Here is a 17,910-nt window from a genome sequence, read left to right on the forward strand (position 1 = left end):
GTTCCCAAGTGAGACCCTATCTCTAAAAAGAAAAGAAAAGAAAAGAAAAGAGAAGACCAGGTACAGTGCTCACGCCTGTAGTTCCAGCACTTTGGGAGGCCAAGGTGAGCAGATCACAAGGTCAGGATTTTGAGACTAGCCTGGACAACATGGTGAAACCCCATCTCTACTAAAAATAGAAGAATGCATTGGATGTGGAAGCACACACCTGTAGTCCCAGTTACCTGAGAGGCTGAGGCATAAGAATTGCTTGAATTCCAGAGGTGGAGGTTTCAGTGATCTGAGATTGTGCCATTGCACTACTGCCTGGGTGACAGAGCAAGACTCAGTCTAAAAAAAAAAAAAAAAAAAAAAAACAAAGAAAGAAAAGAAAAGATCTATCTGTTGAAATTAATAAATTTCCTTGTGACGTAAGTAAAAAATAAATGACATTGAAATGAATAAATCATGAGATGCAACAAATTCACAACAGACTTCAGAGTGAAATGACAAAAATTGGTTATTTGATGAAATTAATAAAATCATCTGAAAAGACTGAACAAGTAAAAAGAATGCACACATAAATAATACTACCATGAAGGAAATATAAGTGTATTGTACTTTTATCTTTAATGGACATATTTCTTTTTTTGTTTGTTTTTGAGATGGAGTCTTGCTCTGTTGCCCAGACTGGAGTGTAATGCTGGGGTCTCAGCTCACTGCAACACCCTCCTCCCATGTTTAAGGGATTCTCCTGCCTTAGCCTCCCAAGTAGCTGGGATTACAGATGCCAGTATATTTAGATACATATGCTAAAACTGGAATAATACAGAGAAGATTAGCATAGCCCCTGCACAAGGATGACAGGCAAATTTGTGAAGCGTTCCATGTTTTGTGCAGTTCACAAAGGTCGCTGGACTAAACACGGTGGATTTTGGAGTGGTTGCTCAAGATCTCTTCTATGCCTGCACTTTTCTGCCCATGGCCTTGGCTGTGTGGACACCTACGATGCTTTCTTGGCCCACACCAGCCCTGTCGCCCAGTGGGCGCTCTTCCTTGAAAAAAAAATTAGTTACTTCTCCTGGCTAATGTTTTGTATTTGTAGTAGAGATGGGGTTTCACCATGTTGCTCAGGCTGGTCAGGAACTCCTGACCTCATGATCCACCCACCTTGGCCTCCCAAAGCACTGAGATTACAGGCATGAGCTATTGAGCCCAGCCCTAGTGGACATATTTCTAGAATTACACATCTTACCAAAATTGACTCAAGAACTAGAAAGCATAAATAGTCCTTTACATAGGTGCCTATATTCCTTTACATAGGTGCCCACATGTTATAGTGTGCCTAGGATAGTTCTGAATATGTCCCTGCCCTGGCATAATCATTAGAAATACCCCCTTGTACCATATAGTACTCTGATTTAAACCGCATATTATATGGTTTCTCTACTTAAGATCTCATAAACAAATCTGGAGACAAGTCACATATCTAAGAAAATACATGTAACAGATATAACTGAAAAATTATTGGTATTGACCAGGTGCAGTGGCTCAGTAATCTTAGCACTTTGGGAGGTTGAGGCGGGCAGATCATGCAGTCAGGCGATTGAAACCATCCTGGCCAACACAGTGAGAGGTCAAACAGGCAGGTAGATACAGTGTACAGATCTAGAACTGGAAACAGAAAGTGTAGGTTGAAAACATAAACAAGAATTATGGGTTGGGCACAGTGGTTTATGCCTGTAATCCCAGCACTTTGGGAGGCCAAGACAGGTGGATCAGTTGAGGTCAGGAGTTTGAGACCAGACTGGCCACATGGTAAAACCCAATCTCTACTAAAAATATATCAAAAAGTCAGGCATGGTGATGTGCACCTGTAATTCCAGCCACCTAGGAGGTTGAGGTGGGAGGATTGCTTGAACCCAGGAGGTGGAGGTTGCCGTGAGCTGAGATCATGGCACTTCACTCCAGCCTGGACCCCAGAGTGAGACTCCATTTAAAAATAAATAAGTGAATAAAATAATTAAGAATTATGATATATATAGTAGGCCCCCTTATCCACAGTTCTAAGACCCCCTAGTGGATGCCTGAAACCACAGATAGTATCAAAACTAATATAAACTATCTTTCTTCCTGTGCATACATACATACTTCTGATAAAGCTTAATTTATAAATTAGATACAGTAAGAGATTAACAATAATGAATAGAATAGAATAATTATAACAATGCACTGTTCACAATTTCATAGGTAGAATTACTATTATTATTATTATTATTATTTTTTTTTTTTTTGAGATGGAGCCTTGCTTTCATTGCCCAGGCTGGAGTTGCAATGACATGATCTCAGCTCACTGCAACCTCTACCTCCTGGGTTCCAGCAATTCTCCTGGTTCAGCCTCCTGAGTAGGTGGGATTATAGGCACCCGTCACCACGCCAAGCTAATTTTTAAAATTTTTAATAGACACAGGCTAGTTGGTCAGGCTAGTCTTGAACTCCTGACCTCAGGCGATCCACCTGCCTGGGCCTCCCAAAGTGCTGGGATTACAGGCATGAGTCACCCCACCCAGCTGATAGACTCATTCTTACCGCAAATCTTAGCAACCTCAGCATATGATTGATTCTCTCTTTCATTGAGACTTTTACCTTTTCACTTAAAGGGAGCACTTCATAGCTTCTCTTTGGAATATGTGAATTACTGCCGGGCGCAGTGGCTCATGCCTATAATCCTAGCACTTTGGAATTACAAGGTGGGTGGATCACCTGAGGTCAGAAGTTCGAGACTAGCCAGGCCAACGTGGTGAAACCCCATCTCTACTAATAAGACCAAAAGCAAAAACCAAAATTGGGCATGGTGGCTTACCCCTGTCACTGTCTGAACCCAGCAGGGGGAGGTTGCAGTGAGCCAAATCGCACCATTGCACTCCAGCCTGGTCAACAACAACAAAAAAGGAATATCTGAATTACCAACACCACTATTCTTGCACTTTGGGGCTATTTCATAAAATAAGGGTTCCTTGAACACAGGCACTGTGATACCATGCAAATCTGATAACTGAGATGGCAGTGTGTGTGTGTGTGTGTGTGTGTGTGTGTTTTGAGACAGATTTTTGCTCTTGTTGCCCAGGCTGGAATGCAATGGGATGATACCAGCTCACTGCAACCTCTGCCTCCCTGGTTCAAGCAATTCTCCTGCCTCAGATTCCAAAATAGCTGGAATCACAGGCATGTGCCACCATACCCAGCTAATTTTGTATTTTTAGTAGAGACCTGGTTTCTCCATGTTGGTCAGGCTGGTCTCCAACTTCTAACCTCAGGTGATCTGCCCGACTCAGCCTCCCAAAGTGCTGAAATTAGGCTGGGAACTGGGGCTCACGCCTGTAATCCCAGCACTTTGGGAGGCCAAGGCAGGTGGATCACGAGGTCAGGAGTTCAAGACCATACTGGCCAACATTGTGAAATTCTTTCTCTACTGAAAATCCAAAAATTAGCCGGGCATTGTAGCAGGTACCTGTAATCTCAGCTACTCACGAGGCTGAGGCAGGAGATTCAGTTGAACCAGGGAGGCAGCGGTTGCAGTGAGCTGAGCTTGTGCCATTGCACTCCAGCCTGGGTGACAAGAACAAGACCCCCTCTCAAAGAAAAAAATATTTATTTTTAAGAGATGACAGGGGAGATGGCATGGTAGTTCACTATACTGTTGTATCTCCTGAAATCCTGAGCTCAAGTGATCCCTCTGCCTCAACATCCCAAACTGCTGGGATTATAGGCCTGAGCCACCGCACAAAGCCAAAAATTTTATTTTGTTAGAAAAAAAATTTCTCTTGAAATCCACATCTTTCTATTACTACCACTCATCATTTTCTTTTACAGAATGTGATAAATGTAAGGAAATTTCTGACATTTCTCTAAAGAGTTTCCTGTATTTGTTCTTGCCTGTTGGTGATTTTCGTCCCCTCATTCTCTCTCTCTTCCCCGCGTCCCCACTCCGTTCCAATGCAAGTCACCTCATTCTCTCTTGACTATTCTCTAATTAGGCTTTCACAACCTACTTCCACACATTCCTCTTCTGAGCCATGCATTAATGACCTTAACATTGCAAAATAATAAAATGGCCATTGGGCATGTCACTTCTCACCTGTAATCCCAGTATTTGGAAAGGCTGAGTTGGGCAGATTACCTGAGGTCAGGAGTTCGAGACCAGCCTGGCCAACACAGCGAAACTTCACCTCTACTAAAAATACAAAAATTAGAAGGATGTGCTTGCTTGAACCTAGGAATTAGTGGTGTCAGTGAGCACACATGCTACCACTGCAATGCAAACTGAGTGAAGGAACAAAACTCTATCTCAAAAAAAAAAAAAAAAAAAGAAAAGAAATCAAATGGCCAATTTTTAATACCTTTTTTAAAGGGTATCATGGTGGTGGGATAGGGGTTTGGATTCTTTGGATTCTTTGGTTTCCTTTTATTTTTTTGTTTCGTTTTGTTTTGATATAGAGTCTTGCTCTGTAGCTCAGGCTGGAGTGCAGTGGCATGATCTAGGCTCATTGCAACCTCTGCCTCTAGGGCTCAAATGATTCTCCTGTCTCAGCTTCCCAAGTAGCTGGTACTACACTCCTACCTCACTAAGCCATACTAATTTTTGCATTTTTGGTAGAGATGAGGTTTCATCATCTTGGCCAGGCTGGTCTTTGATTCCTAAGCTTAAGCGATCTGCTTACCTCGGCCTCTGAAAATGCTGAGATTACAGGCATGAACCACCACACCTCACCTAAATCTATTTAGAAAAAGGGCATGGACAATAGTTTTAAATACTGCAGAGAGGCCAAAGTGTAGTAGATGGAAAAAGTCAGCAGTAACACCAGTGAGACAGTTGTACTGGAACGGAAATGCTTGAAGAGAACCAGCTGTGGGGTGAATGGAAAGTTGGTAAGGAAATAAAGGTATCTCACTTTTTCCAGAAGTATAACCAAAAAGAGAAGTGGAAAAATAGAAAGGTGAGGAGAGGGGAGTAAAAAATCAGCCCAAATGATTTTAAAGATGAGAGAACCTGAGCAAGTTTGATGCTGATAGGGAAGAAGCCAGGAAAGAGAGAGGCAACGATATATGAGCGGTGTACAGTTGAGGCTGTGAGGTGCCTGTGACGATGTGGAATTGGGTCCAGAGAACAACGTGACTGAGTTGGCCTAGGCAGAAACAAAGGCACTCACCATGGTGCCTCTTTCTCTAAACCAAGAGGCATAGTGAGTGCAGACATCAATATATCTCAAGGTGATGACATCTGTGCCTAGTCATCTCACTTTTGTCGATAGGAAGTGGTCATCTGCTGAAAGGAAGGATCTGGGGCTGGTGAGGAGGGGACTGAGAAGGTGAAAAGAAGGAAAAATTATGGCAGAGATCCTGAGCTGGAGCTAGTGAAAGCCTGCTATGGGGTGCTGCTGGGAAACTTCTCTTCCCTTTACCCAACTTCAAAGTAAGAGTTCAGGACTACTGTTTACAGGTAGTTTAGCATCACTTACTTGATCCAGGTAGGGGACTGGCTTCCAAGATGTTTCTCCACAACACTTAGGTGGCAGATGGGTCCTGACTGGGGAACAGGGGAGGATTCAAAAAGTCCCATGAGATTAGCTATGGCTTCCCACAGCTGGCAGGATTTCCACACCTGACACCTGAACTTTGGGACCCCAATACCAGAGTTAGATTCATCTGTGCTATTTCCTGTGTTAGGTAATGACCTCTATATCTTTCCTTACCATAGGGACTTTAAAACACTCTACATTCTCTAGCCATGCCTTTTCACTTCTCTCCCTCAATCTCATCTCCTATGGTTGAGATAAGCAGGAGAAAAACTCTCCAAAGTGTAAACCAGAAGACATGTCCTGCTACATTTTGTGCTGTTTTCTCCCAGCACTGCCTCCCATCCTTTCCAGACACACCAGGATATGGGACTACTATGCCTTAACAGGCAGTGGGATTTTAGTTGTCTTGTTTCAAGGAGCGGTTCTCAACCAGGAGCCATTCCTCACCGCAGCCCCACACTAGGGACATTTAGCAATGGCTGGAAATATTTTTGGTTGTCATAAATGGGGGCAGGGAGAGACAGCCAGTGGGCAGAGGCCAATAATCCTTCTAAATATCCTACAATGTGTGGAATAGCCCCCACAATGAATTGTGCAGTCCCAAATGCCAATAGTTCCAAAAGTGAGAGATCTTGCTGTGGAGTTCCTCAGCTGACAGAACTCCCTTGACGTTTCGCTATAATCCATTTAAAATTTGAAATGTATTCCAGAGACAAATTAAATACTTGAGGAATTGTCATTTGTAAATTTCCACCGATGGGGCTAAATGACAAGTGAAAATCTGACCTACTCTAGCCTCCATTTCAGAATTCGGTTTCTCTCCCTGGAGTCATAATGCCCATTTTTTTCAAATAGGATGGTTGCTCCTTAGGTACTGAGTGTTCCATACCACCAGTATTTTTATGCAAGTGACTTAAAGGGAGTAATGACTATAACTCAGCCTTACAGATGAAAAGAACAGGACCACCTCCTCAATCAGCTACAGAATTTCCATTCCCTGTAGCAACAAGGGTATGGGAGAATCAGCTACCTTTTTTTCTTCTTTAGTCAATTTTTAGTTGGGCACTTGGTCATCTGAAAAAGACAATCCCAAGAACCCTTTACCCTTAGGAGGGCTAAGTAATGAAGTTCAGGCCATTAGTGAGATGTGAGCAGAAGTGCTGTGGGCTGCTTCTGAGTAGTATTCTTAAAACAGTGGTTTTCAATGAAGGGTGACTTTGCCCCTCCTCCACCAGAGACATTTGGTAATGTCTGACATTCTTAGCTCTCACAACTGAGAGATGGTACTGGCACCTTGTGGGTAGAGACCAGTAATGCTACTAAAACTACAATGCACAGGACCCCTTCAAAACACAGAATTATCCAACCCCAAATGTGAATAGGGTCAGAGTGAAGAAACCCTTAGAGGGAAAGGGAATGCCCCTGGCTTTCTCTTTCCCACTGGCTGAAAGGTGCAGTGGTACACCATCTTGGACCATGTGGGCCAAGGCAAGAAATCAGGGAGGGTGGAGCTATGAGACAAGTGGAGCTGCATACTCTGGACTCCTTACATCCACTGCCACAAGACTAAAATACACTTCTCAACAGTTTGAGCCACTCCTCTTCTGTGTCTCTGTGACAGCAGCCAACTAATATTCTATCTAATGCCATAGTATACCATATATATATTGTTTTTTTATTCACAGAACCATGAATTGCTTTACCTGAACTATAGCCACACTAGGACTGCATCCTTCTGCCTTCCCCAAGAATCCCCTGAGCTCTTTCTCCCTTTATTACCCCTCTCCATCTTTCTTTCCTTTCTCTCGAGATGCTGGCTACTTCCTTGAAACAGAGATACCACCAGGCCCCGACTGACTTTTCCCACAAGACATCAACCTCCTACCATCTCCTGCTTCTATCCATAGATATCTCATTTCCTCCCACATTCATTTTCTGAAGTGGAAGGAGAATCTTTTCTAAAATAATCCCCCTCTACATACGCAGGCCCTTACCCTGCTATACTGTCTTCATATAACTCAGCACAACATACACTTCTGTTTCTCTGCTTATTGTCCATGTTTTTATGAGGCCAAAAATGGTATTGTTTACTACTGCATATCTGGTAAATAGAATATTACTGTCCAATAGATATATAATAATTGCCACATGTATAATGTTAAATGTTCTTGTAGCCACACTAATAAAGTAAAAAGATAAAAATGATAGGTGAAGGAGAGGAAGGCGGCAAATCACACTGCCACCTGTGTACCTATGCAACAATGTTGCATGCTCTTCACATGTACCTCAAAACCTAAAATGCAATTTAAAAGAAGGATAAATATGAAATTTTAATCTGTAATTTCAACAGTCCTTCTCTGAGATGTTATCACTATAAAGAAATTCATATATTTTACATTCTTTTTCTCATTCTTCTTCAAAATCTAGTGTGTAATTTACCCTTACAGTATATCTCAGTTCAGGCTACTACAATTCAGGTTCTCATGGTCACATGTAGTGGTTACAATGGATACTGCCATCACAGAATACTTGGCACATAGCAGACATCCAGTATATATTTGTTAAAGTTAATACTCTATACCATTTCAATTCTTCTATAGTATAGGAATAATAATAGTAATGTCACATCATTAATATCACCCAATTGACTTAGCCATTTCCTCATTGGGAATTTAGGTCATTTCCAATTTTCACTTTTAAAAGTAATTCCATAATAAAGATCTATCCATTTCCTGTTTAGTAGAAACATGGTGAAACCCCGTTTCTACTAAAAATACAAAAACTAAAACAAAAAAGAAAAATAAATAGTAAGCACATAAGAGGACTGAGGAGATAATTGATTTAAGAACTGCAGAAGTGCTTTTACTCAAATATAACTGATTCATTAGACATACTACCCTTTCCAGCTCCTTGTCCTCAAGACTGGGTCTGGCATAAAGAAAACTGTTACCTATTTTCCTCAGGCTCACTTGACTGGAAAAAGAGCCAAGAGAACTACTAATCCTTGGATGCCAAGTTGCTGAAAATTAATAGTACAGTGAATCTGGTCAGTGACTTTAGATATTTGTTGGGCTGGAGTATTGGTTAATAAGAAAATTAATTTGGTTTAGATTGTCACTGGAGGAATTCTTCTTTGAGAGCCAAAATATGTTTTTTAGCTTAGTCTGACCACCAGTTTTGTGCATAAGCTTGGACTGACAGGCTCTGTAGTATCTCTAGGCTTCAGTAAGTATTTCCACAAAACAATCAAGGGAATGTCAAAAATCCCTTTTGGTTCTTTAGTTTTATGGATCTAATGCTAACTGACTTTCAGATTCTAAAACTACCATGTAGATTCCGCAAACTCAGAAACATACTTCCCTCAGGACTTCATCCTGCAAGCACTTTCCCATTCCAGTTTCCCATTCTGGACTGGGCTGTCTCGGGGGAACCCCCACTACCCATGCCTCTGGAAAGATGGTTCTCCTTTGATGCCCTACTTTTAAGTTTTCCATTCTTTTGATGACTTTCATGTCAGTTTCCTCTTCTTTGCTGAATCTGCTAGTGAAGTCACAGCCTGAATTCCACCAATGCCCTCTTCTTGCCAGAGAGAAGCTTGGGGAATTTCTCAAAGTCTCCTTCCTCACCTCTCTTACAAAAAGATTTACTTATTTACCCATTCAGACCTTTTCTTGAGTTTTCCTTACCTCATTTATTACTGATTAGAGGCTTTAAGACAAAAAGCTTCAAAAGCTAAGCTTCGGAAACAAGGTGGCAGTAAATCTAAGGTGTTTTTCTTTTCTCTCCCTGCCTACAGATTTAGACTCCAAGCTGCTATTTTCCAGACATACTCTTCAGGTACCTGTGCATATATGCAAGGAGCTGTTTTTGCAGAAAACTGTGCTTTAGTAGCCTTCAGAATATGTCAGAAGAAGGAAAATCTATTAAGATCACAGTGAATTTGAAGGCTCTAGAAGAAAAGAAGAAAGCCTTTGAGTTTTATTCTGGAATTTAAGCTCTTCTTTGTCACTTGGGTGCAAAGGTAAATGAGATTATGAATTTCTAAGGCTGGTAAATGGCATGTAAATAGGACTTCCTGTGACTGGTAAATATGTGCATGGACCAAAGCTTGGAAAGGCTGGTGACTATAAACAGGAAACATGAGACTCCATCTTGTACAAGAGACAGAGACGATCTTTCCTGATTATGTTCCATTTCCCAATGTCTCAAGTAGCCCTTGCATTGACCTCACTTGGCTCAACTCTGCTGTAGTTGCAGCTGGAGAGTCAATCACTTTTCCAAATCGTTCAGGGAGGCTAATGGAGGCATTTTGGCTTTACTTTTGCCACCCTTTTCTCATACACATACCACCTCAACTCTTGGCAGTCCTTTGAGAAAGCCATTCCATTGATGATGGCCACAGAGCCTCTGCTTCTTGGGGTTGTGTCACCTAATACAGTATGAAACCTTTCAAAGGAGGAAACAGTAAAGTTAATCGCACTCTAATTCTAAAACGAAGTATTAAGTATCCATTCTTCCTTGGGTGATGACATTATAGTCTCTATACTAAAATGAGTTTACTTGAAATCTGGGGCCACCAACCTCTTTCTTTTCTGCCCCTCAATTTCCATACTCATTCTTAGAAACAGCAGGTCACCCAAAACAACAAAAATCATTTTTAACTGAAAGTAAGGTGTATGTTTTACTCCAAATTTATATTATTTTTCTGCTACTTAAAAACTTATCTATCTCTCTGTAACTCAGATAACTGTAAAATAAAAATGATTACATAGAATATGTCCTGTCTCCTGGGAGAATAAATGCTATATTGTATATAGGGAAGAATGGTGTCTGTTCAAACATGGCTTTACATGAAATACATTTTGATAGAGAAACTTACATGGCTTGGGTATTTGTCCTTTCCAAATTTCAGTTGAAATGTCATCCCCAGTGTTGGAGGGGGTGGCAGTGTCAGAGGTGTTTTGGTCATGGGGGCAGATCCCCATGAATAATTTGGGGCCCTCATCTTGGTGATTAGTAATTTCTCACTCAGTTCACACAAGATTTGGTAGTCTAAAAGGACCTGAAATGTCCACCCTCCCCCTCCCCACCCAACTTCTTTTGTTATCTCTTTTCATGCCAGCCCTTTCTTTGATTTCCACCATGAGTAAAGCTCCTTGAAGCCTCCCCAGAAGCTGAGCAGATGCTTGTATAGCCAGAATCATGAGCTAATTAAACTTTCTTGTTTTTTTAATCAACCACTCAGCCTCAGGTATTCCTTTACAGTGACACAAAAATGGACTAACACAGATACCATGTGTACTCCTATCTAAATTCTCACAGCATTAAGTATCACTAGTGTTTTATACTACTCCTTACATTTTCTGCAAATCTTTTCTCAGAGACTGTATTTTTTAAAGATGTGCTCCCTATTTTACTGCACAGAAAGCCAAGAAGTCTTATTCTATCTCTGAGTTTTGACAAGTTGTGTGACTTTAGGCAACCACCATTACAGCCTGGATTTCTGGGCTTCAATTTGCTCATACATAAAGGTGTCTCTCTCTGTCTCTTCCTTCTCTAATCCACAGTTTGTCCCAGATACAAACTTCTGAAACCAGCAAGAGAACTATCCCCGATATTTTACAAATGCTATGTATCTGTCTCCCTCACTGGCTTATAAGCAGTTCAAAAGCAAACACTGGCTGAATGCAGCGGCTTATGCTTTTAATCCCAGCCCCAGGACAGAAAGATCATCTGAGTCCAGAAGTTCTAAACAAGACTGGGCAACACAGCATAAACCCATCTTTACAAAAATTACAAAACAAAATTAGCTCAATGTGGTGGTGCACGCCTATAATCAGAGCTATTCAGGAGGCTGAGGTGCGAGGAGACCTTGAGCCTGGGAAGCAGAGGTTTCAGTGAGCAGAAGTGGCAACGTTACACTCTAGCCTGTGAAAAAGGGCAAGACCATATCTCAAAAAAAAAAATGAGGAAGCACTATGGTTCAAACATCTTCAATCATCCTTATGCAAACACAGTATTCAGTACAAAGCAGAATTTTGATTAATACTTGATGAATGAAATTCTTGAACTCTATCACTCAAGAAATGCCTTTCTCATAAAATGTTCTGAAGGCTTACAGTTAAAAAAGTGAGGGGTTCCATCCTTCCACAGCCAGGTCTTGCCACTGCCAAGGTGGAAGAGCCCTATCTAATAAGAGTAGAAAATCTCAGAGTAACTTTGAGACATGGCAAACTCCTATAAAAAGTACACAAGGAAACCTTTAGATTTGGTGGCATAAATACATAGAGGTACAGACATGCACTTTTCTAAAAGCACACACAAGACCTGCTTTGCACAGATGCTCAAATGCTTAAGGGAAAAAGCATCTGTCCTAAGGCCAGTCAGAAATTTCTCCAGGTTTAATAACTTATTGTGTCTCAGTAATAATTTGCTCTCAAAACTTTTGATTTAAAAAGACCCCTCAGTTAATCAGAATCAATATTTCAGATGTGATTCTGAAAGCAGAAATCACATCTACCAAGATTTATTCCTGACCCATTGCTTTTAAGGCACAGAATTAAACACTAATATTGATATAAAAATATGAGAGAAAGATTAACAAAGAGATGCAGAATGACTCTGGGACATGGAGGAAAAAGTGCAGGAATGAGGTGGTTACTTTCATAAATACCTGGGAAAGGATGAAAAAATGTAAAAGGGATTTGGAAGGATGATATATGCCTCAGACTTGGAAGGGGAGAAGAGAAATTTTTAACTTTTCATTTATAGATGTGTGTGCATACACATATACAGTCCTATACATAATTCTTTTCTCAATATTTATATTTAACATGTTTACATTTAAAAAATTATTTACTTCTATCTAGCTTCACTCTAACTCCTAATACATGCATACAGCCACACACAGACATATGTGTGTGTGTGTGTGTGTTTTTGGTGTGACAGGATCTCACTGTGTCATCTAGGCTGGACAGCAGTGGTGTGATCACAGCTCACTGTAGCCTCAACCTCCCTGGCACAATGCACTCTTAATATATTAATGTGGAAATTACCTAGCAATTTATTACAATAATCCATTTTGTATCTTAGGTTTCAACCCTGCAATATGTTTCTCAATGCTATACACCTTGTTTCATTGTTATATCCTCAAACTCTCAGAAAGTTAATGGAACATACTGATTTAATGAGAGATTATTGAAAATAGTAACAAAACTATTACCAAGCAATAGTCTGAGAGTAACATGTGGAAATAACAAGGGTTGAAATCTTGATTCTGATTAACTGAGGGGTCTTTTTAAATCAAAAGTTTTGAGAGCAAATTATTTGAAACATATTTAAATATATACAAATATATGAAGTCCATAATAAAAAATAACTATTGTATTCACAACAAAATTTCCTGCCATATTATATAATATAATGCAGTTATACACCTGAGCCTCAGTATGTGCTGAAGGAAGAGGAAACAAAGAAAATAAGAAAAATTAGGAGAATTTATGCCCAGGCATGTTTTCTTAGTCAAAAAATTGCCTCTTTTTATGCCTAATTTAAGCCATCAAGTAAAGGTAAAAAAAAAATACATTACTTTAGTAGACAAAAGAAATGACAGAAGTTCATTTATCACAGATTTCAGAAAGTGAGTAGAACTTTAAAAGTAACTAGAATGATGTTAAGAATTTGTATATTGAACTTGGAACTTAATTCAATTAAATAACCCTTTGTTGATAACCTAGTCTGCAACATGAAACATCTCTGATAAATCATAGAGAAGCAATGATAAGTAATGGCTATATAGTTTGAGAACTTCAATTCAAAGGCAATAATAAATATCACAGAAAGGGGCAAATCACATTTATTTAGTGTACTTTAATTGCATGTAATAACTCAATATATGTCCATTTGTAGGGGTTTTTTTTTTTGAGACAGAGTCTCACACTTTCACCCAGGCTGCAATGCAGTGGTGGGATCTTGGCTCATTGCAATCTCTGCCTCCTGGGTTCAAGCAATTCTCCTGCCTCAGCCTCCCAAGTAGCTGAGATTACAGGCATGTACTACCATGCCAAACTAAGTTTTTGGCTTCTTAGTAGAAATAGGGTTTTACCATGTTGGCCAGGATGGTCTTGATCTCCTGACCTTGTGATCTGCCCGCCTCAGCCTCCCAAAGTGCAGGGATTACAGGCATGAGCCACTTGCCCAGCCCATCAATTTGTGTTTTTATCATTACTTTTGCCTTGATTAGTCTATCCCACACTGTAAACTTCTTGAAGGAAAGATATATATTTGCAGATTATGGTAGTAATTTAGGCAAATATTTTCCACGTAAAAGCTTTGCCACTTTTAGAATGGAAGAGCAGGCAGCACTATTTTTATGTTTCTGACATTGCATCAACATTATTTCTTTTCCACCCAAACCTAAAGGGGAAAGAAGTTTGCTCTAACTTTGCTCCCTGAGTCGGAAGTTTAAAGTGATATTGCTCATCTTTCTAAGGGGTGGGTATTTGCAGAGAACACAACTCCTTTTACCTACTTCAGGGGACTATTCAAAGGAATAGAAATAAGACTCAGGCCCTGATCGAAACAAGTATGAAAACCTATGGACTGATATTCTTGATCCTTAGAATCTTCTTGCCTAGCTCTTTTATGGCCTTTTTTTGAGAATCCTTTGAACATTGAAAAGCCTCAGACTCTTAGCAGCTCTTCTTCTGTGTCTATCTTCAGCATGGTAGAGTTCTAAATTAAGGCAGAAATAGTTACAGTCCTCCCAGCTTTTGCTGTCTTTATGGAACTGGTAGCAATTGTCTCCATGCCACTTTCATTGTTCTGGAAAAAAGCTGCACTTATGTGATTGAAAAAAGCCAATTTTATTGTTATTTTTTGCATGATTCTGTTGTGTTCCCCTCTGAAAATTAAAAATTATTTGATGTTCCAAGAAAAAACTGAGTTCTCTTCAACATTTAATGAATAGCCCAGGCAGTGATGACTATGAATACTTAATGAACACTTACTAAATGCCAGAAATTCTAAGTGGTGCTGAGATTTAACTGCTTATGTGGAGTATGGAATCTAGTAATAAATGATGGGAACTTTCTTGCCACTTGCCTGTGAAATTCAGTATATGAAGATAATATTCAATTTCACAGAGCTGTTCATATGTACAGAGACTCCAACTGCATTGTGTTTAGGAAGTAAAGTTTCTATAATGTTCATTTTCAAAATTATCTTCTATAATAGTAAAAAACGTTTAAAAATACAATGCATACAGATATGATGTGGAATCTTTCCTCACTCTAAAAGAAATAAATAAAATTTTAAGGAAAACAAATACTGAGGCAAGCATGAAGTTAGAACGCTGAAACTCCATGTATCACAAATTAAGTTGGGCATCCAGGCCACAGAAGGATGGGTAGTGATAGCAAATATAGGAGCCAGGCCCTGAGAGTCATAGTTTCAACACCTATGTGGATACAGGACCTTGGGTCACTTAGTGTTAGGAACCTGAAATGCAGTCTTTTGTGGCTTTGTAGTGAGGTGAGAACTTGAGTCATATCCATAACAATTTATTTTAAAAGCGATCTAGTTAACATTTTAAAATCTCAGTGGTTAACTCACAGGTAGGTACTATACTATTGTTTATATCATCTTGTAAATTTGAAATATTTCATAAAGTAAAATGAAATTTTAAATAAATGACTTAGTTATCTTTGTCATGTTATGACAAACTTGCTGTGGAGCTCAATAGCTTTTGCACTGTCTAAAACAATTCTTCTTGACTCAGAATTCGGCGAGAAGAAATATTACAAACCTGGATAGACTTAAGCACAAATTAAGGGAGTCTCAGAATTTCTAAAATACAGAACAAGATTGGGAATGGTGCTTACCTAAAAAGATTGCTGTACGAAGTAAATAAATAAAACAGTCCAGTTCACACAGAAACTGACACATACGAAACACTCAATAAATGTCAGTTTCAACTGTGGTCCTTGTTGTTATGAGAATTTAGATGGGTAATAACTGCTTGGAAAGCTGTGCTGGAAAAAGATTATGAAGTGGCATCTGGACTTAGCAAGAAGGAGAATCTTGGTTCACTGTAATGTCTGCTCTGATTCAGTAAGTAGAAACTGTGTAACTGCAATTTTGGTACAGTGTATTAATACCTTATTCCCTTTTGTGTACGATGTTTTCTTAAATACCTTCAGTCTTCAGAAATGAAAAGTGATGCTCTATGTGCTGTGTGTTAAAACAACTTCCATACCTATATGGAATTAATGGAAAGTGAAATTTTCAATAAAATTTAAGAGGAAGCAAGTGACAATTAGGTTAAAAGGTGAGAGACTAAAAACCAGGAGCCTTATGTGAACTAGGTAGTGATACGATGTAAATAGAGAGACAGAGATAAAGAAATTTCCTTACCTTTGTAACTTCATCTATATAAATATTTGATAGAATATTAAAGAAATGGATAAAAAATTGGAATGCAGTTCAGAAGAAATTCATTTCTCTCTCTATAGATAGAGTATATAGAAATATGCATAATTTTAAAGATGAAATGAATATTTTTGGCCAGATAAATGTGTGGACTAAAAATGAACTGTTCTCAATTTTTTGTCCATGGCACATACAACTAGTGAAATTAAAATACCAATCAGTTTCCAAACCAAACATGTACACTTTCTAAGAACTCTCTTTACCTATAAAATACCAATTACTATGGCCAGGTGCAGTGGTTCACACCTGTAATCCCAGGACTTTGAGAGTCCAAGGCAGATGGATCACAAGGTCAAGAGATCGAGACCATCCTGGCCAACATGGTGAAACCCCATCTCTACTAAAAATACAAAAATGAGCTGGGCATGGTGGTGCACACCTGTAGTCCCAGCTACTCAGGAGGCTGAGCCAAGAGAATTGCTTGAACCTTGGAGGTGGAGGTTGTAGTGAGCCAAGACCATGCCACTACACTCCATCCTGGTGACAGAGTAAGACTCCAACTCAGAAAAGAGAAATTAAACATTAAAATACATATTTTTCATATCTGGTCAAGTTATCTGGAATTAAAATAACTGGAATTGGATTCAGGTTATCTACATTTTTGAACCAGTCCCTGTATGAGTCTTAAAATTTGAAAACAATAGTTATGAGTTTGTTTACTTTTCTCTAGGAAAGAACTTGTAAGAACATGTGCTGAGGTAAATTGAGACATAACCCTGTATTTTATTTACTCATAGTATTATTTTTATTACTCTAGTTAATTGTTTTTATTGTTTTAAGTGTCTGCATTTGAACAGTTCTTTCATGTATGGAAACACAGACACATATGGACAACATGCTCCCAATAACTGGTGGTGAACTTGAAGCCCAAATTTCTTATTCAGTTTACCAGGCCGTTAGTTAAATAATACTTGGGTCTTGGTTTAACTAATGGGAATTCCAGCTCTCTGCTGCAAGATAGCATGGGGACACAGTGGCCAGGACATGCTTGCCTCCAGTTATGTCACAGAGCACATGACAGAGTGTTTCAGTCACATGCTGCAGCTTTCTGCAAGCTCTATGTTCTGGGCCTGAAGAGATTTTAGCTGTTGGGAGATATTTCTCAAGGTTTCTTTCTGTTGCAAGGTGGTGTCTTGCTGAGTACTGACAAGACGGTGGTACTGAAAAACTAATCCAAATAACCAAGTTAGACTGGACAGCTTATTTCTACTTTCTGCATATAAGGAAGACAAATAATATTTTTATAGTATCTCAGAGATCATATATTGCCTGTATTCAAGTTTAGATTCCAGAGCATATATGATAAATTAATTATATCACCTTGGGAAAATTAACTTTTTTAAGTCTGTCTAAAAATGTGGAGTCACAGAGAGAAAATGACAGGAGACAGGAGTAAGGTACAGCTCCCACTTGTATGACAGAACAGTAATTGAAAACTCAAACTGTGAAATTTTGCTTCAAAAAAACCTCAGAAATATACCAAGCAAACTGAAAGAATTCATAGATCCACTGAAATAATTTGCCACTGCAAATTCTGTGAGATAGCAAAAAAAGTTTGTGAGAGAAAATTTGCCTCTGAACACATATCCCCACTGGGGATCCTGAAAGGGAGTCATGCAAAATATAAAAGCAGAAGAAGTAGTAGGCAGAGCCCGGTAGCTACTCCCATTCTCCAGATGGAGCCCAGCAAAGCCACGAGTGACTTTATCTCACAGGGGTCCTTGGAGAAGGCAGCCAGCAGAATTAGGGAGGATGTCTCAGGATGAAAGAAGCTTACAACTGAATTTTGTAATAATACTGACTGGGCACAAATTTTCTTGATGGCAATCCAGGGAGCAAACAGGAAATGCTGCAGATATACGCA

The 17,910-nt window shown here is 39.4% G+C and overlaps 1 protein-coding gene and 1 non-coding gene across 2 annotated transcripts in view; one reads left to right on the plus strand and one right to left on the minus strand.

Moving 5' to 3' along the window:
* Positions 1 to 13,782, minus strand: part of LOC128930041 (NANOG neighbor homeobox-like) — a 34,688-nt gene extending 20,906 nt beyond the window's left edge. The window contains exon 1 of the mRNA XM_078355019.1: positions 13,663 to 13,782. Within this exon, the coding sequence (XP_078211145.1) occupies positions 13,663 to 13,782 (120 nt within the window). The remainder of the gene's footprint in view (positions 1 to 13,662) is intronic.
* On the plus strand, positions 773 to 874 carry LOC128930057 (U6 spliceosomal RNA). Its single transcript, XR_008477607.2, has one exon. It is a non-coding gene; the product is annotated as a U6 spliceosomal RNA (small nuclear RNA).
* Positions 13,783 to 17,910: the final 4,128 nt, after the last annotated feature.

This window comes from Callithrix jacchus, chromosome 17 (assembly GCF_049354715.1).
Source record: "Callithrix jacchus isolate 240 chromosome 17, calJac240_pri, whole genome shotgun sequence".
In the NCBI taxonomy this organism is placed as follows: Eukaryota; Metazoa; Chordata; class Mammalia; order Primates; family Cebidae; genus Callithrix; species Callithrix jacchus.